This window comes from Cardiocondyla obscurior, linkage group LG24 (assembly GCF_019399895.1).
Source record: "Cardiocondyla obscurior isolate alpha-2009 linkage group LG24, Cobs3.1, whole genome shotgun sequence".
Taxonomy (NCBI): domain Eukaryota; kingdom Metazoa; phylum Arthropoda; class Insecta; order Hymenoptera; family Formicidae; genus Cardiocondyla; species Cardiocondyla obscurior.
Genome location: NC_091887.1, coordinates 1076953 through 1101041, shown reverse-complemented (window position 1 = coordinate 1101041; position 24089 = coordinate 1076953). Strand labels below are relative to the sequence as shown.

The 24089-nt window shown below is 49.5% G+C and overlaps 1 protein-coding gene across 3 annotated transcripts in view; it reads left to right on the top strand.

The window, feature by feature from the left end:
• The window catches only part of Pdk1 (Phosphoinositide-dependent kinase 1), a 97337-nt gene extending 73272 nt beyond the window's left edge, over positions 1 to 24065 (top strand). The window contains exons 1-4 of one of the 3 annotated variants that reach the window (XM_070672004.1): positions 2456 to 2644; positions 18277 to 18516; positions 18644 to 20005; positions 20216 to 24065. In XM_070672004.1, the coding sequence (XP_070528105.1) occupies positions 2609 to 2644; positions 18277 to 18516; positions 18644 to 20005; positions 20216 to 20326 (1749 nt within the window). In that variant the 5' untranslated portion in view covers positions 2456 to 2608 and the 3' untranslated portion in view covers positions 20327 to 24065. Of the gene's footprint in view, positions 1 to 2455; positions 2645 to 9823; positions 9961 to 18276; positions 18517 to 18643; positions 20006 to 20215 lie in introns of those variants that run through there. The other 2 variants (XM_070672005.1, XM_070672006.1) reach the window with 2 other exon arrangements.
• Positions 24066 to 24089: the final 24 nt, after the last annotated feature.

Sequence of the window (24089 nt, the reverse complement as noted above, 5' to 3'; positions counted from 1 at the left end):
ACTGGCCGACGAGTGATCTACAAACCGACTCAGCCTCGCGATTTCAACATCGTCCCGTCAGACGAACGCCAAACGTTATCGGATTACCTGATAAAAATCGCGCGCGCGAAACGAAGAAACTGCGCCGCAAAGACGCGCCGTCAAAGTTGGTACCGTCAATAATAATAGGAGGAAAAACTGTACATTTTTGTTACACGATAAATCAAGATCAAAGATTAAGATAAGATGAAAGGTAGTTCTAAAAATATGTATCGCGCATCGTGTGCCTCGGAGCTAAAATTATTTGCCTCTTATTTCGCGCCGTGGTATTTGAAATCGAATTAGGCGAGGGACGCCCTGAGACCTTCGGAAGGACAGGGTGCCGAATAATTCACGTTATTTGCACCACTGATAGCTGATCGAATATGCCTTCGCGGGGGAGAGCCGGACGCGGGGTGTCGCTCGGCGTCTTTTATTTTTACGCGCGCGTGTCTGTCCCCGGGATAGTCGAAAGCTCGCGCGGGCGATATTTCCAGCTCGGCGCGGAGAACTTGCAGAAAATTACACGCTCCTTTGTCTATGCAAGACAATTCAGTCGCTTTCGCATTCAAAGCGTGACCAATAGGGAGAGGCGCCGGAACTCCGGAAGATGTGGGTTTTCGTCGGAGTTAGCGAATGCGATGCCTCCGCTGGCGAATACAAATCAGGTCATCCTATATGTGGCCGTCGCGTGTACCTACGTGTACGTACACACGTCCCGGCTTCCTTCCACCCTCCTCGCCTTTCGTCCCGGTGTACCTGTCCGTTTCTGTCCACCCGTTACCGACCGCGACGTACCGGAAGTCGCCGCAACGAATGTGCGGCCCACCCACGATCGATCGAGGATCTTCCTCAGCGCGACGGAATCGTTTGGCTCCGTTTCGCCCCGCCGTGAGACACAAGGCAGCGCCGGTACTCTCCATTTTTTATGAGAAGCGCGAACTTGGCGTCGGAGTCTCAACGGGTTCCATCCCTTCCGCGTATCTTGCGTATGTCTCTCCCATCGCGGGAGGCGATAACGATCGGCAATTGCCGTCGCCAGAGCCTCCTCCGCCTTTCACGTCCGCCAAATTATCGGGCTTAATTGCGAGGAAGATTTGGCCGGATTTCGAAGCCTGATCTCGCGCCCCCGCATCATTAACGCGATTCAACGCCCGTGAATCCGCGGACGTGGAAATTAGGTCGCAACCGCCAATAAGAAGGCGCCAATTTAATATCCCTCCCCCTTTTGCGCGAGCAAACTTTTAACAGCTTACCATTATTAACAGAAATAACGAACATATCCCGTTGCGCGGGCCTTGATCAATAAGCAAGAAGAAATCTTAATGAATCTACGTCTTGTTGAATGTCATCGGGCGTATAAAAGTAATGAAACACGCGCACGAAAAGATCTGCCGTTCGATTGAATCAGCGATGACTGTTATTTCTTTAAGAAAATTAGCGCCCGGGTATGCTTCGTAAAAAAAATCCTTAATTAACGCTCTTTACACGACTGCCGATCGTTGAAACCGCGAGCGGCGTCATTGTCCGAGCTAGTCGCTGCCAAATTTTCGTTGGCGAAACGGCAATAAATAGTCGCCATTGAGAGGGTCGGCGCCGCGGAGTGTCGAATCAAGGATCGAGACGCGGCCGACACAGTGACGGTTTTGTCACCGGCCGTTCCGCTTCTCTTTCGGGGAAATGCCGCGATCCGGTGTTCGTCAAGTCGCGCTCTCGCGTCAAAATGGCATTCGCGCAGAGTGACGAGTCCCGTCCGTCGCTATAAATCTCGGTAGTGATTGATCAGCCGAATCAATTCCGCGGAAGATCCCGGATAATCCTCATCATCTCTCTTTCTTCCTTTCTTTCTCTCCGCCTCTCTCTTTCTCCCTCCGCTCGATACCCACTCGCACAATCGTGTTTATTTTAGACCGGCAAGTTGTTTTTCGCGCGATTACACGCGCGAATAACATATTACGCATATTTTTACATCGACGTAATCTGCAGTTTTCTTTCCTCCTTCGCGCGGCAATTCGCCGTTGTTTACTAATTGATGTTTATTCGCCGAGGAGTTAATCGCCGCGATTTTTTAAACACGCTCGCTCGCGTATACGCTCGTAAATAACATCGACATACCACGCATGCAAGTCGATTATTTCCACGGTGACGTAACGCGCCGACGTTTAATTACGCCGGCTATAAATACGCCGCGCGGCGTATTTTTAATTTGCGCGCGGACCGGCGGCGGGAGAGAGAGATAGAGAGAGAGAGAGAAAGGTCCGAGAGATGAAGACATTTCTCCGTTGCGCGGCGTAATACGCTAGTAAACGCGAGGCGTCTCGGTGGACGTTATTTCGTAGCCGATTCAGCTTTCCCCTCTCTGCCCTCAAGCTCGTTCACGTGCGCCTTATCGGGCCCATCGGCCGGACGAAGTTCGCTCGGGGGATTAATTAAGAAGCGTGATTTCTGCAATTCCGCCGCCGCCGCCAGCTTCGCCGCCCGCCCAACTCCGTCGCCGCCGCCGTCGCCGTCGCCGCAGCCATTGTAATCAGCCGCCGCCGAGTATCAGACTGGTGAATGAGGTCCGAAGATCGCCCGGCTGCCTACGAGAATGATTCACGCTGCCTACGCAATTTACTACGCTGCTGTAAGTGAGAGCTCGCCCGCCCGTCATAAACAATCGATAGGCCGCTGCAAGCTTGTTTGTCACAAACAACCGGCTTTGCCGATTGATTTGCCCTATGCCGCCGTCACTTCTTGGTCACGCCGGTCACACGTGCCGCGGCGATACGGCTCTATTTTTTTTTTAAACGCGCGAGATCATATCGTTTCACGGTGTCGCTTTCCCGAACAGTGTGGTTCTTTTTTTTTTTTCTTTTTCTTTAGAACGTCGATGAACAGTTTTCTGGTGTGAGGTAATAATTAATATCTTTGAAAATAGCTAGAGGAGTACATCGAAATGTGCATGGCGATAGAAATACTAACGTAGATATAGTAATTTCTTTTTTTTTCTTTTTTTTCTTTTTTTTTTTTTTTTGTGTGTGTGTTTAGCTTGAACCGACGCACTCGCACGAATTCCACGCTCTGTCGCAGCGCCCGAAAGTGATAGGGATCTACGGTCACCACGTCGCATTTCTTTCGCGATTACGCGCAAATTGACGCGATAGCGCGGCGTTCGCGGTAATTAGTCGGTTTTCGCGCCTCCTTCGATTTCGGGATCGATAAATCGCCGATCCGAGGGGAATGTTTATCAGGACGCGTCGCAGCGCGCGCGAATCGCTATCGCGGCCGATTTCCCTCGAATTCCCGATTAATTAGTCACGTAAACGCCGGATACCGTTCTCTGCGATCGGCGCTCTGGAATCCGGTGATTGGCTCGGCGGAATTTTACATCGCGGATGTCACTCGGCGTGTAAAATTCTCGCGTCCGGGCTGAAACAACAACGCGGTATCGGAAATGCCTTGCTGTGATCATGAAATCCGTTGTCACGCAACCAAAAAAAAAAAAAAGAAGGAAAAAAAAATAAGCAATTATTACTTTATCTCAACTTTATTCCAATTGTTTCACGCAATGCAAAATGCACTTTATTTACATAAATAAACATTTTTATTCGCACCGCGCACGCAGTTCAGTATATGCGGAGAACGAGAGACCGGCTTATCTGTCGGTTTTAACAAATTCCTCGGCATTTTTCGCGAGAAGCGGAGAGAGGAAAAAAAAAAAAAAAGAGAGGCATCAGCCTTTAATTACCGCGAGTTAAATAGCGGTCGTAAAGCTGGCGGGGAAGAACGGGATCGAGGCGGAAGCGCGGTATTGACGCCTCGGGATCGGAATTGGCGTGCGTCGCAATCGGCGGTAATTTCGATTATTATGACAATTACGCCGCGACTCCGTGTTTGCGAACGCTCCTTTATTTGCGCCGCGTGCCGGCCCCCTTACATTCTCGCGTCTCCTCTCCTCCCCGTTCCTCCCCCTCGCGCGCGCATTCATTAATTAGCCGGGCATTTGTTTAGCGCTATTCGAATGCGGCCGCCGCTCTTTCGGGCCCGGCGATCTAACAAAGGCGAGGTGGTTATTGTTACGATAATTTTATCGCGTATCATAATGAAACGGCGGCACCTCGCCGCGTCTCCCGATCGACCGCCGCGCAGTCCGAGCTGCGGTCAAGAAAGCCGCGGCTATTCCTTTCGCGAGGCGGTAGTCGCCTCTCGTAATAAACAGTCTTGATAAATGAATAACGACACGCTCACGCGCGGCACGGCCGCCCGCACATCCGCGCGGCGGCTTAATGCCGGGGGTCGAAAGAATTATGGGCGCTTCTTCGGCCACTTCGATTCCGGCAGTTTCCCCGGGAATTCGTACGAATCTGAATTAAATTACCGTACAATTATCATCAATAAATCACCGACGCAACTAGAACTCCGCGGAGAGCCGTAGTTACCGCCGCGGATTGCTCGAGGCAATTAAGGGGTTCGAGGGAGAGGGAGGCTATCTTTTTAAGCATGAAACATCTCCGTGTGTGACGTCTGAGGAATGCATATTAACGTCCAATTTCACTTTTCGCGAGTCGAGTGTTTGCCCGTCTTAATTACCGGCCGTAATTGTCCGTTCCACTTCCCGACGAGTATCGGAGTTTTTTTTTTTTTTTTCCTTTTTTTTCCCTCTTTTTAGAGCTTCCTCGAAAAAGATTTACTTCCTTTGGCCGCGCGTCTACGCGGAATTCCTGTCGGAGAAATTACACCAGAAAGGGAGAGAGAAACAGTGCATGCTGAACAAATTACGACGCGTTAACGAGCTCATACGTCGTTCTCGAGTTAGCTGCGACCTGGCGACGATTCGATTCCCACGATTCGAACAATCGCGAACGCACCAGCGTGAATTCCGGCCGGATTAGTCACTCCTGACCGATTTTCCAGGAGATTTTCTGGCACCGACGTCCACGGGCGAGCCGAGCGAGCTTCGAGATGTCCGCTCGCATGTACCAGGTGTACTAAATACGCGCTTCCGCATTACGCCACGCGAATACCGAGGATAGAGTCGCGACCCCGATTCCGCACATCCTTAATTGCGCGTCACATCCAGCGGAGATCCGCGTCTACAGCACCGCTCCTCCCGTCTCTTTTCGCTAGCCGAAAGAAAGTCTACGACTGAAATTTCGTGACCTATTTTTATCTCCGCGAATTTCTCCATAGCGATCTCTCCGGTCCCCCGTGTCGTCGTCGCGGCTGTTTGAAAAAGGTGCGAAACGAGAGAGGATTCAAACGCCTCGGATCTATTTAGACACGAAGCGTTACTCGCGGCGACGTCAGTCATTACACCGCGCCTTGCATCGATCAGGAAAGAAAGCGTTGGTATATGTAACGAAAAAGAATATCGCGCTTGCATCATACTTTTTGCCAGATAATTTAGAGCCGTCGCGTTTCGCTGATCCCGCCTTTTATTGTCGCCGGGCAACAATCTCGAGAGCGGCTTTCCGCGCGTCGCGCCCCATCTGGAAATATTCCGCGATCGAATTTCGGAGTCTGCACTATCATCGTTCCATCGAGGTAGGGATCGGTTGGCGGCGACAATGACGCGATTCGTGCAAACAATGATTCGACTGTTCTCGTTGCGCGGCGCGTATTTGAAAGTCGCGAGCGGCCTTCGTTGAAAGAGCCGAGAGAGATCGGGGAGAAAGAGAAAGAGCGGCGCGGCGGGGATGGGACGCGGCGACGGTCCGCGGTGGACCCATCCGAAGGGGAACAAGGATCTCTGTTCATTGACATGCCGGATTTCGCAAAAGTGTATTTTCGCCCGGCAGATCGCGCGAAGAGGGGGCGGCCAGAAGCCGTCCCGTTCGCGGACCGCTCCGCTGTCGCGGTCCCGCCGGCGGCGTTACGCGACAATAACAGCGTCGTCTACGTTCAATGACTGCACGAAAAATTCCGCGGAAACCTCCCAAGAGAGCTTAGGGTGCGCCGAGCCGTCGACGTCGCGCGTATGGGAACTTCGTCCTCCCGAAAATATTTTGAATCCGACGGCGACGCGGGGGAAAAATATTATTATATCATCAATAATATTTTGCCAAACACGAAATCTTTTTATGATACAGCGGGAGAGGCGGGAAGGAATAAGAGAGACGGCGGTGTTATTTGCGGAGCATATTCCGTCGTATTCTTGTTTTTAAAACATTTTGATATCGCGCTGACGGACCTTGTCAGCATTGATTTCCTACGGCTTGCTCAACTGCAGAATAAAAACATTGGAATTATTTTCGGAAGACTTTTGACCACCCGGTCCGAAACGATGTCCTTACCTTTGCCGACTCTCTTCGAGATTACTTCGGTAAAGAAAGGAAAAAAGGGGAAAAAAAAAAAAAAAAGAGGAAAAAGAAAAAAAAATCAAGGAACTTTCTTTTCTTCTTTTGTGTTTGCGCCGTCATTTCCGGTCTTTCATAAATAGTTTTACGGTAGACTCGGGGCACATGTTTTGCGTTCATTATCACGTGTCAGTGGTCAAAAGGCGAATGCGGGCTCCGAGCCCTTTGAACCTAAGGGAAACGCACATGCGTTGGCGTTCGCACGAATGGCGAGCGAAGGAAATCACTGAATTTGTTTGCCGCGATCGTCGATTGCGTTCCTCGATGACTCTGCCTTTTTTCACGATTATTAATACTCGTTTATTTAATAATAGTATTTATCCCGGCGCGCGGGATTTGCACGTCGATATCTTATTTACGCAACAAACGCGCCTCACGGGCGACAAAGTCCAAGAGAGAATCTGCCGCGTTGTTGTTGATTCTTCCGCGAATCACATATGCATTATCATACCGTTCGTGAATAATTGCCGGCCGTTGTTATGCACGCGCCGCAGCATCCCGAAGATTCTTTTTTTTTTTGTTGATTTTTTTTTGATTTTTTTTTTGTTTTTTTATTTTTTCTCTTTTCCTTCTCACTCCTCTCTCTCTCTTTCTCTCCTTTTCTCGCTGTGGAAACATTCAGCTCGATATATCGCATTGCGTGGACGTTCCCTCTGACAGCGGCCTTCTACGCAGGTCTAAAAACTAGATAAAAAGTGGAAAACAGCTGGTATTCTCGGGCACAGGAAAGCCGATAGATCGGCTGCGCAGTTCAAGAGCTTTGTTTGACATTATCTAAAATCTCCTCGTACTTGTGCATATTTGTTTAGGAGCACGAGGATGTGACATTATGAAAAGAACACGTACGGATCTCGGAATAGGATTTCACCTTCCTTTAAAAGTTCATACAGTTATAAATTTATTTTTATTATTATTTAACATTATTATAATCCCTTAGCAATAATTATTCCGATACTGTTTTTCGCGCTCCACGCGCGTGAAAGCGGTAAAAAAAATTACATAAAAAAAAAAATTAAAAAAAAAATTCTCGTCTGCGAATTCGGCGAGTTTTTTCGCGAGGCGTATTGATGAAGGGCTTAGGTTTCTCGTCGCGGATTCTAATTAACCGTCGGTCCACGGCGTTGTTATCGCGTCATGTGGGCCACGTACTCTCGCACGGGTCACGCGGCATCGCCATTACGCGTCATTACGCAACATCGTCGTACAATATTTGCCGTGCGATGCGAGAGACTGGCGCGCGCGCGGCGCGGATTGTTGCTGACGCAGTGCATTCCTGAGATTACAGGTGGACTACTTTTCAGAAACGCCAGCCGATAAGCGGCGGCGTTCCCCGCTATCGATCTTTGCGCGCGCCTCGGCCCGCGCCCCGCGCGACGGCCGCCGCGACTCGTTGCGAGAGGATTATCTATTGGCGCGTCAGGAAGATTTACGGAAGGGAACGCGTGCGCCGCGACGATGATCGACGATCGCGACCGCTCGCCCGATCGCCTCGACTGTATTAATAAATTATAAGCGGACGCGCTCGTATCCGGAGTAACTGGACCGCGGGGGCATCGGGGCGCGGGGACGCTCGGGATCGCGCGAAGCTGCGGAACGCGGTCGTGAAGCGCGTTGCAGAAGACCGTGAGACTTGTCCCCCTTCTGCTTTCGGACGCAGCCGATATTCCCCAGACGTGGCCGAGAAATCGGGTGGGCCTTTATTTTTTTTTTTTCGCAAAAGTATAATATACCTGCCTGCGGATCGTTATTTTTCACGAGCGGGGTACCGAGGCCTTATCCCGCCAGCGGCGGAAAAGTTGAAAGACGCCGGGGCACAGGTAGCCTGGGAAGGAAGGGCCAGCGTCCGTCCCCGGGCTACGAGTCTCTGAACCGGAGTGCCGCGTACCGCCAACCGGCCGCTTTTCGAAGTCTCCGAGGAATCCGAGAACCGACCGGATGCAACTCCAGAATGGGAATGCAGGCGGACGCGCGCGCGGCGCGCGGCGCGTGTATGAGACTCCGTTACTCGCGTATCGGGTATTTCCTAGAACGCGACTATAAACAAACAAACACATCGGGTTAGTGGGATGAAGAGAGAGCGAGAAACGGACGGAGAGGTGACGATAAAAAAGGGGGACGGTGGGTAGATGGAGAGAGAGAGAAGCGAAGAGAGAGAGAGAAGGCATCGCCGCGCGCGTGTGATCAGTGCACTCCCTTCCAAAGCGAGAGAGTGCACCGACGAGGAGCCAGCCGCCGGACGCGGGAAAGGGAACGCGGGACAGGGCGGGGGGGTGACGAGGGGGGACTTGATCCTGGCGCCGTCGGTTGAGGAATCCCTCCTTTTGCCAATTGCGCGACCGGTGCATGCGCCGTGCGTGGGGTTTCCCTGGTTTCCCCCGCCTGTTCGCCGGGCGCGAAAACCGTCGTCGTATCCCTCCACCGTAGGCGCATACCTCCCCTACGGCGCTTTCGGCCGTTCGAAATCGCAACGTAAAGTCGTCGCGAGCGAAGCGGCGACGGTGACAAACAGTCGGCGCTGTTTACCATCGATAATACGAAGGTATCGGGGCGGACGGTGCGCCGGGCCCTCGCCTCGACGCCCTACGGCGCTTGTTGTCGCCGCGGCACGGAATTCAAGGGTGGGCCGGCGCGGATCCAGCCGCGGCAGCTGCACCGCCGGGGTCATTAATCTCGCGCTAACGCGGATACCACTTGTAAATTCGTACGGTCGCCCCCGAAAGTCCAGGCGCGCATTCCGATCTCGCTGGGGAACGAGGAACGCTCCCGGTGTTTTTCGCTGCAATTTTCGCACTCGGCCGCAAGGCTGAGCGTGCTTTACGGTCCGCGGTAAGATTACCGGCGCGTCGCGTTGCGACGGCGGCGGCGGAGGAGGAAGAGGCGGTGGTGGACGAGGCGGGAAAAGGGGAGGCTGGGGAGCGAGCGTTACCCCTCGCTCGGCCTCCCTCCATCGTTCCCGGATGCGGACCCTCGTCTCGGTGGAGGGACGCCGTCGCCGTCGGTGCTCGGGAGTGGGACGGTGGAGAAGCTTACCGCCAACTCGGGCGATTGTAGTGGGGAGAAAGCGCGGGTTAGCAGCCCGGACACGCCAACCGTCGGATTCAGTAAGCGAACGGCTCTCAACGGCCACGAACGTGTTTTTCGTTCTTCGGTTCCCGCGCATGCATATATATAACGTAACGGCGATATATATGTACTATCCGAGACTGACCCGCGAGAAACAACACTCGTCGTCGGGAGTACGCAGTCGGTGATCGGCGACCGCGACGACGTGACGAACCAGTCAGATCGTACACCAGCAACACCAACAGCTACCGCGACACACAAATCCGCTTTTCGAGAACATATTATCCGTCTGCATCGCATCCACCCCCGCGATTTCCAAAAACACACACACCCAAAAAAAAAAAACAAAAAAAAATTATCCCCCTTAAAACCTAAAAAAAGAACCAAGTTTTACCCCGCTCTGCAAAACACCCGTCATTTCGGTTTCGGTCCTTCATCTTCGTTCCCGCAACTGTGGCTTCAATCAATCAAACTGGATTCCAACAAGCAGTACGTGTCGCGATTACTTCGCGGCTACCGGAGGCTTAAGAAATTATTCAAGGTAAGAGTTACACTCTAGCTCGCGATTCGTCCGTTCCACCCTTTTCTCCCAAGTCTTCCAAGTGAAACAAGAATTAAAAAAAAAAATAAAAAAATAATAAAAAAGAAAGAATTAGATTTCGCGATCGGGTCATGAAACTTAGTCGCCGAGTGATATTCCCGACGGTGTCGAGAGGCGGAAAATCCAGTTTCGAAGATCCGCTGCTCGCGGTCGTTCGTCTCGCGGACGCGCCGAGTTGAGATCGCGCGAAGAGAGCGAGACTTGGGCGTAGATGGTGCGAGAGAAACGCGCGTGATAAGCTTGGCGGGCCGACGAGGACGACGAGATTGTTTACGGCGGCGACGTTTTAGCTAGGCGCGAGGGAGGATCGGTGGCTACGATTACTTCGCGAGATCGTCAAAGCCCGTAAAAGTACGTTTTCTGCGCGAACCGAAGCCTCGCGACGGCCCAGCCTTGGTACCCGAGCTTCGCCTTCAGCGGCGATGCCCGATTCGCCGCGACAATCGGAAACGAGGATACAGCCGATCGATAAATAAATATGTAGACTATCCTTCGTCGGTGTTTACGCGACGGATTACGGGCTCGCCAAAGTGCGAGATGCGAGGAAGAAGCGAGGGCCCCCGAGTCCGCTCGGGACAAAAGGGAACGGGCGGCGAAATAAATAACGGGAGACGCAAAGCGTCGCCGGAGGAGCGAAAGAGAGAGGAGGTTATTATACTGCCTCGCGGCATGAATAATTTACGCTCGCTCGAATTTAAATAAATTCGCCCAGCGTCGCTGGCTTCGAGAAACCGTGAGCCGCGTAATCTCGACTCCGAAGGTTGTTTACGGTCGCGCGCAGTTAATTTTAAACGAATCCGCTGGATATCATCGCCCGGTATCTCGTCTCTGTTCGTTATCGCCCGGTTATTTGTGTTATTCCGTGAAATTACTTAGAAGCCCGTCAATTAGCTCTCCGACGCGACGCTCGTAAACATGCGTGACGTAAGCTGGACATAACGCCCTATTGCGGCAAATAGCGAGGAGCGCGATAGATAATGTTTCGTGGCTGGCAAAACAGTCTCTGTCCGAGAAATCGGGAGGGGAAGAAAAAAATAGATTTATGCGCGATCTTTCTTCTCGACGTCGGTAATCGATCGGGTCTTCTAATTCCGTCAAACTCCAGCGGCGAAGTCCTTGTTTGTCTATGCGTACGACGTTCGCCGATAGCCGGAGTATCGCGGCCGTATCCTCTCACCGAAATTAAAAGTGGGGAAAAAAGGGAAAAAGAGCGAGCGCGTGATTATGGAAAGCAACGGGGTCCGTAAGGTCGCGGCGATCGTGACATGTGAACTGCGGGTGATCGAGCGAGATTCTGTCACGCCCGCATGCGAGAGAAGAATGCACGAGCGCGCCCCGCGGATGATGTATCCCGATCAAAAAAACATGTTTGGTCCGGGTGTTTATGCGATATACGTGCCATGTGAGAGCAAACACTCGAAAGGTTTCCAATGCTCGATCTCTCCGTCTCGAGACTCGCGTTATCTTCGGCGGCGAAGTAAAGAGGAGAGATAGAAAAACAGAGAGGAAGCAGGAAGCGCCGTTAAATAAAAAAAAAAATTTTTTTTTAAGCGAGAGAGAGAGAGATTTCTTTTTTCCTCCCATCGGATATCGAGCGTTGCGAAAGATATTCGGCGCGTTCGCAATTATTTCTGATCGTCGCGTAACTTTTCGTCCGCCCGAAACGCAACTGCATGATTGCATTACGGTGAATAACAGCCTTCGCCAATGTATCGTAATGTAAATAGCAGCGCGAGCTAAATTATGATCCACGCGTGCCCGTGGCACCTTCGAATTGGAGCCGCCCGACCTCCCGTGTAATTCTCGGAAGTTCGCCGTGATGCGAGGAACGCGGGGGAAACCGGCGCTCTAGCCCTTCATCTCGGGACTTGCATGCTAATTGAAAAACAATTCCGAACTGTTTGCGCGGGTAACGGGACCTACCCTCCGACGTCAAAGCGGCCAAGCTTTCGACGTCGCATATTATATTTATTTTCGATCACGCTTCCCTCCCAATTACATGTCCTTTCTGCATTTGTAATCACGGTGGAACGCGTAATTGGCGTATTAATCGCAATTAGATTAATTGTTCCCACGCTCCTGCGCGCCGTTTAAGCTTGACGACGTAGTTTGTTGCTTCCACGTGTGACGTCGCATGCTCGCGAGGCTCCGTTGATACGTGAATGTCCGGCGCATATGTAAAATGCACGCTTAACAGCAATAACGATACACACGTGTACTAGAAACGTTATTGCCGCTCCCTGACTTCCCGTCCTCTCCCGTCGATCGGAATGCGCGCCGCCGACGATGCGTGCACATTCCTCGATTCGACAGAAAGATCTCCCTCGGACTAACTATTGTCTGCTTTCGAGGCGGATCGCAACAAAGTCGAAATGCATTTAAGGTCGACTGTTGCCCTGTCTAGAATCTCGTACCCCGAATTCTAACTTTCACACACGGCTTTTCCACGCAACGAGAGAGAGAAAGAGAGAGAGAGAAGATTCGTAACTCGCTTGCCCTTACCATCCAGTCTCACGCTTCAGACCTATTGTACGGAAACGTGTTTCCTCTTCCATCTCGTAGACCCTTAATTAAAGAAGAACCGATGGAACGAAACGTATACCGAGGAATGATTTCGTTACCTGAGGAGACAAAGCTTAACTACCCTTTACTTCGCGAGTAACGTCGTTTCGCAGGAGGACCAGGCCTTTCTCCGGGATAGATATTAAAAAAGAAGAAGGCCGCGATCGATGCGAATACTTGACACAATGCCCGCGGCGTTATCGCATTTCTTCTGCGAACGTGATATTGTTGATCCGTACTTTGTCCTTATCGCCAATTTTTTACGGCTTAACAGCTTCCCCGCTTATTCCTATCTGCCGTATCATAGCTCGCGCACTTCGTACTTTCATCCGCACGCTCGGAAATGATTTATCTCGCGCAGTACAATAAGTTACATTTTCTCTCGCTCTCTCGCTTACAGTAACATACTTTTAGAGCTTTAATTAACGAAGTCTTTCCCCCTCAAATGCCACCCACCTCGGGACGTTCCATGCTTTTCTCCGCTTACGCGGTTCCGTCGATACCTTTACTTTTAAGTCCCACCTTACGCTTCGTCGAGGCGATTTTTTCGCGGCCGGTGCTAGGGACTAGGGGCATGTCGCGGGCGCAAACTGTATTCTATTCAATTTCATTCGCTCTCGTTCCCTCCGCGTCGAAACGGACGCTTTTATTCGCCTCGGCATCGGCGCGTGATCCAATTTAACCGCCGCTCTCGCCTCGCGACATGTTTCTCAGCGTCTGCGAATGCAAAACATCTCATTCACGGGCAAAAGTGCTGGCCGGCTCGCGCCAATAGGCGTAGTCCCTTACCTGCGGGAGCAAGAGGAGAACGGTAGTAGCGCCGCGCGAGCGATAAGGACGCGAAGAAACGCGGGAGGAGAGAAGGCGGACGGCGGCGGCGGCGAGTATATAGAGAGAGCGTCGCACTCTCCTTCGCCTCCCTTCGTCCTCCGTTTACACGAAGAGAAAGAGAAAAGGAGGGGAGGGAAAAACCCGGGAGAGAACGCGGAACGCCATAAGACAGAGAGAGAGGAGGGAAGAGAGAGGCAGGGAGAATGCGCGCGAGAGAGATAAAAAGAGAGAGAGAGAGAAAAGACGCGCGCGGGGCTAAAATTAGAATGTCCGTTGGAATGCCGCTGGTTTAGTGATGGTGTGTACAGGATGATTCAGCGCGCGGGAGAGAGAGCAGATATGCGCGGATAGTTTATTCCGCTCGTCCTGCGGCGGAGCCCTTAAGGACGCGCCGCCAGAAAGCGGACGAAGGAGGTCCTCCTTTTCAACCCTCGATCACTTTTTCGCGCCCCCTTTTATACCAGCGCCGCCGGAAATAGATTCGCGTATCGACGCGCGCCGAGAATAGCCCTTAACTTTATCGCGGCGGGATCCCCGCGAGAGGGATGATAGTGGAGTAGTAATAGTAATACCGCGTGACTCGGCGGTGCTATTTTCAAAATTCTAGGACATTATTTCCGTCGTGTATCGCTTTCGCACTTACGAACCACGCGATCCTCTCCGGGCTCTGTAAATTTGGAAGTGTATACTATTCTTGGTACTCTTGATATCATTTATCAACCGCGCGACACAGTTCTAGTTTTCACTAACTGTACGAAAAAAAAAAAAAAAAGAAAAGAAAAGAAATAATAATTCAGTAATTAGAGAGTTGAAATTCTTTGATCGTAGAACTCTCAATGGCGTCTTAGAAGGTCAGTGAGTCCCTCGGCAACGACCTCCTCGCGAAATTGTTTTATAAATAGCTGGCTGGCAATTTTCGTGGGGCCGTGGGCCGCGCGGTGGTCACGTCTCCTCGGGGCCTCGCGACCGAAATTCAAATACCGCCAATTGCTTTTCAAATACCCGACGCGTCGAGGGTCCCCCTTCGCCGCACGGATCGCACGCTATCTGCGATCTAAGCAAATTTCTCCCAGGTCATTCCACGGCGGGCCGTCGCTCGCGTATCGATTATTTCTGCAGAATTTCCCCACCTCGGTATCCGGATCGCGTCTCGCGTTCGCTAAGTGTCCGGTATCTGGTGCCGCCGGATCGGCGGACGAGTTGTACCCTCCCGTCCTCGACGCTGTCGCCGCCGTCGTTGATTACGCGAGGGCAAAGGCACGAAGAAATAGATAAGCAAATAAATAAACTAGCGGTCCCGAGCACGTGAGAAAGAGAGAAAAGAGCGGGAGGACCGGTGATTCCTCGGGCGAACGTTCGTCGACGAGGTCGACGGCCTGACACGGATGGTTGACGCCGTGGGGCCCGCCTCGTAACCGGCCTGGGAAGAAGAACGAGAAAAGGTAGATAAAGAGAGAAAAGGAAAGGGCCCACCGCTGCGGAGCGGCGACGCGTTTTCGCCCTCCGCGAAGACGATAGATCGTCGGTGCCCCCCGGGTCGATGATCAGTCTGGGTCAGCTGGCAATCCCCTATCTCGGTATTCTTTCCTTCTGAATCGCAGGCGTAGGATCGGGATGCTGGCGGTATATGTAGATCGCCCTTTGAGAAACGCGTTGCCCCGAAGATTGAAACGAAGGCACTTCGCCGACTATAGAATTTTTCATTAATCTTGACCGGGTTTTTCCGTGACTTTTCGATAACTTTTACTAATTTCGATCTTCGGTTAAATACCTCGCGAGTGTCTCGAGTCGCGCGTAACTCTTTTAGTTAAAGCGTGATCGGCTGGAGACGAGAAGGCCGGCACGAAATTGGGACGTCGCGTATTTATCGTTCCTATCTCGCCGCTATTTACCGTACCTGTGGCTTTTCGTCGCCGGTCCCCGCTTTTTATCGCTCATTTTATTTTCCTTACGCCGGTGTCTTTCCATCTCCTGCCCCGTTAGAACTTGTACGACATGGCTGGATATCTTTTTTTTATTAGACTTCTTTTGCTCGCCGCCGCTAATCCGACATTTCCTTGCAATTTTATCTTCTTCAACGTTTTATTCTCGCTACTCTCTATTATTGATTATCTCTCTTTACCCGCGAGGAAAATAAAATTAAATTAAATTAAATTAAAAATCGAAATACGGAGATACGTCGCGATTGGTCCTCGCTGTCCTTCCTTCTCGTTCTGACAAACGCGACGCGCTTCATTACGGCCCGGGAAATCATAAAAGCCGAGAATGCTCGATGAAGTGATAAAACTTAATTCGCCTCCATGGCATTGTACAAACAACGCTTCGGTCCGTGCTTTTCGCGGGACGCCCGGACCCGGGTTTACGATTTTTGTGGGGATTTTATGGGGGCGGGGGTTTATTTTTATTGACGGCGTTACTCCGCCGGGAGGCCACGGCCGTCCGAAATTACGACGGGCCCGCAAGAAAATCCCGCTATAAAACAAGAGAAACCGTCCCGGTCGAGCCCGCCCGCGTTTATCACCGTCGACTTTATGCAATTCCCGCCGAAATCGTTCGGCCGGTCCCGGACTACGGGGGAAAGGCAATTGCGAAAAAACACGCCTGTCGAAATTAATTCCGCTCGCGAGTGACAGTTAATTACCGATCTCTCCCCCTCGTTATATCACACCGGCTCGCCGTCGTCGGCGATTATCGTAACTGCGTATCGAATCCGTCGTGAACGCGAGAAGATTCCGCCTTGCCGAACATCTGTCGCAAATAATCGTAAAGCTGGATCCGGTGAGCCGCGCATAACGCTGTCGCCAGTCCGCAGCCTCACGTCATCCATCACGCCACGATTTCCAGTAGAGTAGACATAATTATTCAATCGTTATTTGGTCTCGATAAGATATCCACGAAGATTGATGACACGAATACAACCGAGTATACGTGGAGTCTGGATCTTTTACGTTTATTGTGCCGCAGATGTTCGCGAGTAACGATGGAAGCCGGCGATGGAATTTTTCCCTTAATTAATACGTCGTGCAGCCGGTGGCTTTTGAATCGAAAAAACTTCCATTCAGCATAAGAATCTCGCACGATTAGATAACAAAAATTTGTATACTGAAACAAAAAAAAATGCCCTTCGGTGTGCATTCGATATCTTTAACGAAAGCTCTTAAAAGAGAAAAGGACGGGGCGTGAGGACCTCGCCCGTTCGCGGGAGGTAGAAAACCTGTTGCGATCCTTCGGATATACAAAAGCGTCTTCTACGTTTTGTGGCGGAAGTGCAACGATAATGACAGCGGAAAGAGGAGAGCTCGAGCGTCTTTCGAGCCGGAAACGAGGGACGATTAGGGCTGTGCGAAAGAAAGACATTTATCTTTCTTCGCGGGGACTCGCGATCGGGATCATCCTCTCGGAACGGAAATACTCGAGCACGCTCTCTCTTTCTCGCCGGGGCTGGTTTTCGGCTTCACCCTTCGGCCATTGAATTTCATACCTCATTCTAAACGTAGCATTTAATCGTCTTCAACCCCCTGGCAAGATCACCGAGCAGGTACCAGGTGGAACATCTGTTGCTCAACCTGTATCGCGTTATAATGCCTTTTACGCTCCAGTACCGATCCCTTTGCGGATTTTTTTTTTTTTTTCTTTTTTTTTTCCCTCGCCGAGCGAACAAGAGGAACCAGAGCGCCCCGTGAGAGAGCCCACCCAGACATTCGGCGCATTACAAAAACCGTCTCTTCGCAAACGGGTCGCAATTACGCACTACATCTCGTAGAGCGGCGGCCAACAATAATCTCTTCCGTTGTAACGAGGGAAATCCGCCGGGGAAAACGTTCTTGCCCGAGTCGTCGTTCCTGTTCCCTCAATTTTGCATTGCTGCCTTGTTAATGGACGCAAATTCGCCTTTTGATCCCGCTGGTCCTTCGAATTCTCATAATTAGGGCCGTTCTGCATTCGCAAGTTAACCGGCAACTTGTCTAACTGCTGATTACAATATTACATGCATGCGCGCACATGCATAAAAATATATATATATATATATATTTACTTATTTATTTATTTATTTTGCATATCGAAAGAGGATGTGCTTCCGCAAAAGAACATATGTAAATAACGGAACGCGCGTACGACTTATGAAAGCGCGCGTGATTAACCCCGTAAACTTTGGACTTCGGCCGCAACCAGCCTTGATCTTCCAGCCGCGCGTAGGCTTGCCCGTGCCCGCGTGAATACGTTTCTGCTTTTCTGCGTGGCGCGTGAACGGCGTCTCGTCTTTTTTTTTTTTTTTTTATCCCTTCCATCCTCTTTGCCGCTGCCATCCTCTGACCCGCACGACGCGACCACGTGCTGCCGGTCGGTCGCGATGACGTCGCGCTTCCGGTACGTGATTTCCTGGTACCGGACGACCGTTGGCGGATGAGAGGAGTTAAGTGCCGGACACGGGAGGTCCGTACCGCCTCCTCTGCGCGAGCATCTCTCGCGTCTCCGGAGCGGAAAGGATAATGAATGTCCCGCGAACGAATATTTTTTTTTTTTTTTTCGCTGGCGGAAGGGCGGCGGTATTAATTCGCATTTTAATTTTCGTCTTTGTTGGAAACCGATCCGGGGGAATTTTAGACCTACCTCAATTTTAGATTAACATTGCGGTTGAAGGAGAGGCGATTTATTTTAAGCCTCGCGTGACTTATGACACTTTATCGGCGTATTATCAAGCTCATAAAATAAGTTTATAACTTCTGCTATCGGCAGAAAATTGTCAGGCGACAAAACTGTAGATCTATTAAGCAATTCGTTATCGGGCGCGCGGAGAGAGTAATAGAATGGTCAGACGATCACGGACAGGGTGCCTGACGAGTCGTGCAATTTCTCTTGCAGCGTGTGGCGAACCAGGCGCTTACCGTTTCGCCACAGCCGGCAGTAACGGTGGAGGGGCCGGTGTCCAAAATGTCTCCACCGACGAACGACGTGAACAACGGTGTGGTAGCGTCTCCCAGCACCCTGGCGCCTCGGGTTCCACCGACCACGAACCCGTCCCTCACCAACCCACCGACGCACAAGCGTACCCCGAAGGACTTCATCTTCGGCAAGGTGATCGGCGAAGGAAGCTTTTCCACCGTAAGTCTCTCCTCTCGTTATTCTGCAAAATTTAATTCGATCAATTAACTAAAAATAAAACTTAACATTTTTATTTGAAAATAAACGCGATAAACTATAATAATACTTTGTTTCTTCGACTCGACAGGTTTATCTTGCCAAGGATATCCATACCAGCAAGGAGTACGCGATCAAGGTGTGCGATAAGAGTCACATAATCAAGCAGAAAAAGACCGAGTACGTGAAGCGCGAGAAGGAGGTGTTGAACATGCTCGCGGATGCCAAGCATTCGTTCGTGCGCCTGTTCTGCACCTTCCAAGACGCGGAGAGACTATACTTTGTCATGTCGTACGCCAAGAACGGCGAGCTCCTGCCTCACATCAACAAGGTGGGCTCTTTCGACATCGAATGCACCAAGTTCTACTCGGCCGAGATCTTACGCGGTCTCGAGTACTTGCATGGGCTCGGTATCATTCATCGTGACCTCAAGCCGGAGAACATCTTGTTGGACGAGAAGATGCACGTGCTCATCACCGACTTTGGCTGCGCCAAGATTCTCAAGGACGACCCGGAGACGACCGCGGACGCTCAGCAGCAGCCGCGTTTTAGAGAACGCATCGGCTCCTTCGTCGGCACCGCTCAATACGTGTCACCAGAGCTATTAACCAACAACAGAGTGAGCAGAGCGTCCGACCTATGGGCTTTGGGTTGCCTTGTTTATCAAATGGTTGCCGGCCTTCCTCCTTTCCGCTCGAGAAGCGAGTACCTAATGTTCCAGAAGATCTTGAAACTCGAGTACGAATTTCCGGACGGCTTCTGTGAGCTGGCCAAATCGTTTGTTACTCAACTTCTCGTTTTGGAGCCGACGCAACGACTAGGCGCTCTGGATGAGCACGGCGCTGGTTACCCCAGCATCCGGGCGCATCCCTTCTTCAAGGGCGTTGATTTCGAGACCCTTCACGAGCAAACACCGCCGCCAATTTATCCGTATCTACCTGGCACGTCAGAACATGAAGAGCTAAGGTCGCAATACAGGGTACCCGACAATCTTGAGCCCGGCTTGGACCAGAAGCAGCTCACCAGGCTTCTCTGGTTGGGCACGGAAGAGATGGACGACGACAACGATACCACCGCCGCAGAGCAACGCGCTGTTAACGCGTTTTTTAATGAGATTATCGCTGCCACTGACAAGCCATTGAGAAGGACTAACAACAGACTCGACAGCAGTACTAACATTGCCAATTTGACGCCAGAGCAAATCAAAATGAGACTAGAAAAGCAACGCACCACGAACCAGTGGCATTCTTTTGTCGAAGGCAATCTCATATTGAAACAAGGATTTGTTAACAAGAGGAAGGGCCTGTTCGCCAGGCGAAGAATGCTCCTTCTTACCACCGGACCGCACCTATACTACGTCGATCCTTTCAATAATGTGCTCAAGGGTGAGATACCCTGGAGTCCAGAACTGAGGGTCGAGCCAAAGAACTTCAAAATCTTCTTCGTCCACACGGTAAGCGGCTTTAAAACTTAATCTAATCTAATCTAATTATTTAATTAAAATTAATTACGTGCTTAAAACACTTTTACATTTTTTTTAAGCAAAAGAACGCACGAATATAAAAACTATACAATTTTTATTTCTATCCAACGATATTCTCTAACCAAGGATGAAATAAACTTGTAGAGTTTATCTTAACTTGTATATTTTTTATCCTAACAGCCAAACAGGACGTACTACCTCGAAGATCCTGAAGGATTCGCATTGGAGTGGTGCAGAGCAATCGAGGAGACGCGAGTTCATTGCTACGGCGTGGAAATGACCACTGCTTAAATTGGATAAGGAAGAGATCCAGCAGACAGAACTTATAACGAGTGATAAAGTCCGCGAGTGGCGATTAAGCTAAGGCCGATTTGTTTTCGACGAGAAGAGATTGTGAATCGATTGTTCACGTATTAGTCCAGTTGTAAAAAGTAGACTAGTAGATTTATTGCGCGCTTTGAATTGCGCGTTTTGTACAGTTTATAGGCAGAAATTCATTAGGCAAAAATTTCGAAACGCGACCTCCGTCGTCGAGTCACGGTTACGCGGTGTCCATTATCACTTACGTTCGCTATTTATTGACGACTTTGTAGACGGAATCGCATCATCCGCGCGAGAACCGTACGTTGCGTGCGCGAAGAAAAAGATAAGACGGAGGATTAGAGAAATTTTTAGCCAAAGGGCTTCGGCTGTGTTATTCGTGGCACCCGTTACCGTGTGACGTAACTCGCGTGAGATCGAGGCTGCCTCCGTGGAGTAAAGAAAAATAAAGTTCACGCACTCGTAAATTTCGATGTTTACAATTCTCGCGATATGCATAATCCGGCTCCCACGCACGAATACAAATTTTCACACGAATCGGCTTTTGGGGGGAGGGGGAGGAAAGGAAATAATTTAAAAAAAAAAAAAAAGAAAAAGACCAAGAAGAAACCGCTCGTGCTCCAGAAAGGATCCTTTGTCTGAAGGTGTTCTTAGTCGTGAAAAACACGCTTCGCACAGCGTTACCGTAGTACTTTATTCCTAAGTATAGTCCAATTTACACACGCGATAAAAACGCGATGCGTATCTAGGTGAAATTAAAAACCCGCGCAGCCATAGTATATAACGTTGCCGCGCAAGTTTAGACGTCAATTTAGCCACGGTTAGCCACAAAAGAAAAAGGGGAAAAAATGGCAAAAAATGCAGTGGAAGATAACGAAACGTTGCGCAGCTTTAACGGAACAATTTTACGTCGCCTGTAAAGGATGTCTGGAATTTCGCGACATTCCAGGCAATCTTTTCTCTCTTCGCGATGTACAGACAGTATTCGTCACATCGTTTTTTTTTCCCCCACGTTCGTACTTTCGTTCCTCCTCATGAAAATATTCTTTGTAAATATCATAACGCGTTTTCACGAAGAGCAGGCTGCGTAAAAGTACTTTGTAATATAGTAGATATATAAGTAGAGAAAAAGAAAAAAAAAGGGGGAGGAAAGTATTGTTATCTTGTCACGGCGTTTTTTGCTGGCCCTTAATTACGCTTCTCGTCATCCGGCCCTCGCGGACTCTGCGATTAGGTGCGAAATGTCGAAAGAAAGAAAGTGAAATCAGTGCTCGCTCTTCCCTCGCACGTTTATGCGAAGAGGAGGACGGTGGAGAAAAAGGGGCATAGAAAACGAGGAAACCCTCGTTTTCCCTTCCGCAAAAAGACTTCAACACGCCCGAAAAAGGACTCTAGACTAATGTAGACTCGTTTGATAGCTTTAAGAGGCGTTATAGTAAAATTCGCTTAGAGCGTGCCGCCGATTCGTTACGTCGTTACATTAGTGCGATTATTATTTACGATATGATTTATAGCGTTCGAACGACAATTATTACCGTAGTTATCGTCGCGATAGGAGACGCGCACGAGTATTACGAACGTTTATTTTCCCTCGCATATGTATAAATTAAGTATTTAATTAAGCACGGCCTCGCGCTTCTCGTTAATTTATTTCTACTGTTACTTGCCTCGAATTATTTATTTTTTCGTTTTTCTTCTTTTTTTTTTTTTTTTTTTTTTGTCCTTTTTAAACCGCGTGAAAACCGCGACATTCGTATAGAGATTATAGACTAGTTAACAATCTCGCTACACTGCGCCTCGACTATGTATTTACTATATATTAGAAAGTATAGTGCTATTATTACTATTAACTATTACTATCGTCACCACTGCGTTGTTGCTACGTTATTGCGTACATATATATATATTACATATATTCTATATCATACGTCAGAACTATTGTCGTTAGACTTAGCTGTTTTTAGGTATACACGTTTATTGCGAATACGTACTAGCGCGTTGATTAAGGGGGGAAAAAAGAGGAGGAATCGAGACGCAATTCGATCCATGATACCGCGACCGAGCCGTAGTTCGATCATGTATATAAAACTGTACATACTAAACATACGAAATTATTTATATAGATATATTATACGGTATATATATATAAAATATTTATATAATGTGAATAGCGCGTAGTTAAGAGAAGATACTGTATAAATGTTTTCATAGGGTAAAATCGCGTTTAGGTTTAATTCTCGTTGATTCTCGGGCACGGCTCGTTCGCTAATCTGCTGACGAAAAGCTTTATTGTTCTTTCTTTAGCTATCTATTTTTTTTCTCTCTTTTCTCTCTCTCTCTCTCTCTCTCTCTCTCTCTCTCTCTCTCTCTCGTACGGCAAAGACTTACACAGGGTATTTGGAGGATGATCAAGTCAGTCAGTGGTTGGACCGTACTTCATCGTGTAGTGTTGTCCGAAGAAATGATCCATCCGTTTTTTTTACGGATCGGCATTGTTCTCGAGACTCAGCGGCTTTGCTAAAAAGACCGCTTTTGGCGGGCTGCGTACAGTGCGAGCGGACAATAACGATGAACCGGTAAACAACCACCGTCCGCATCTTAGTCAGACTCCGCATTTTTCTTTTTCTAGTGAGAACCGATCGCGAGAGAGAGAGCCCGTTATTTTAGTTTCCGCTTCAGGCGAATTGCGTTTCAATTTCGCAACGTTAATCTGCCCGCCGTGAACGAAGCACGGGCGTCGTGGAGTTTCGGTTGATGCGCGTCGTTTCATTAATCAACAAAGTCATAAAGAGTATATTTTTCGACACAGTAACTAGTACATTTCCATGCATTTGTAAATAAATCACACGTCGACGCGCTGTGCTTCTTTTCCGGCGGGAGTCGAGGGAGTACGAGGTGTTACAAGTCCGATTGCCGATCTCGTATCTCGCACACGTTGAAAATACTTTTCTCTACTTTTCTGTATACGAGATAGGGAGAACGGTTAACGCGCGGGTCGTTTCCATCGCGAGGAAACTTTGCATATCCTATGTTTTTGTGCAGGCTTTGCAAACTTTCAGATGGAAACGTGCGCGCGCGGTGCGTCTTAGGGGTACGCAACGACAAGTAACGATTTTCCAAAAAGGGCAAAGGAGCGCTGCCGGATAATCTTTCGTTCGTCCGGTCATCATCAGTTATTTTTTTTTTCTTTCCGAGATTTCTGCCGCTCTTTGATCCGTACGCTTCGGGTCTCTCATTACATTATATCATAGCGAAAATAATCGACTTGGACGTTGACTTCGCGTGGACGAACGCCAAGACCGCTACGTTCACTAAGAGGAGAGATAACTAATTTAACTAGGCTAGAAGATTTTTCAGAGGAGACGTATACTTAAATCGGAACTCTCACATTGTTACGAAATCTTTTATGATCTGCGAAACACGCAAGTAATAACAGCAGGGCCTTGCGGACGTTCAGACGCCTACTGTTTCGATACAGAAACGTTTCAACTATTGATTGCAGTATTACTAAATGTATTAAATGTAACACACTTTGATGATACACGAGATACACGTGCATACACACAAGTACCGTAAATACACTTGAGCAACCTACGAGAAGACTTTGTAAATAGCTAGGATTTAATTGATATTATAAGCGCCAAGATGTATTAAGGGAATAACATCAAATTTATTCAGAATAAATCTTCCGAAATATCGCATAAATAAATGTTTGCGTTTTGTACACATAATA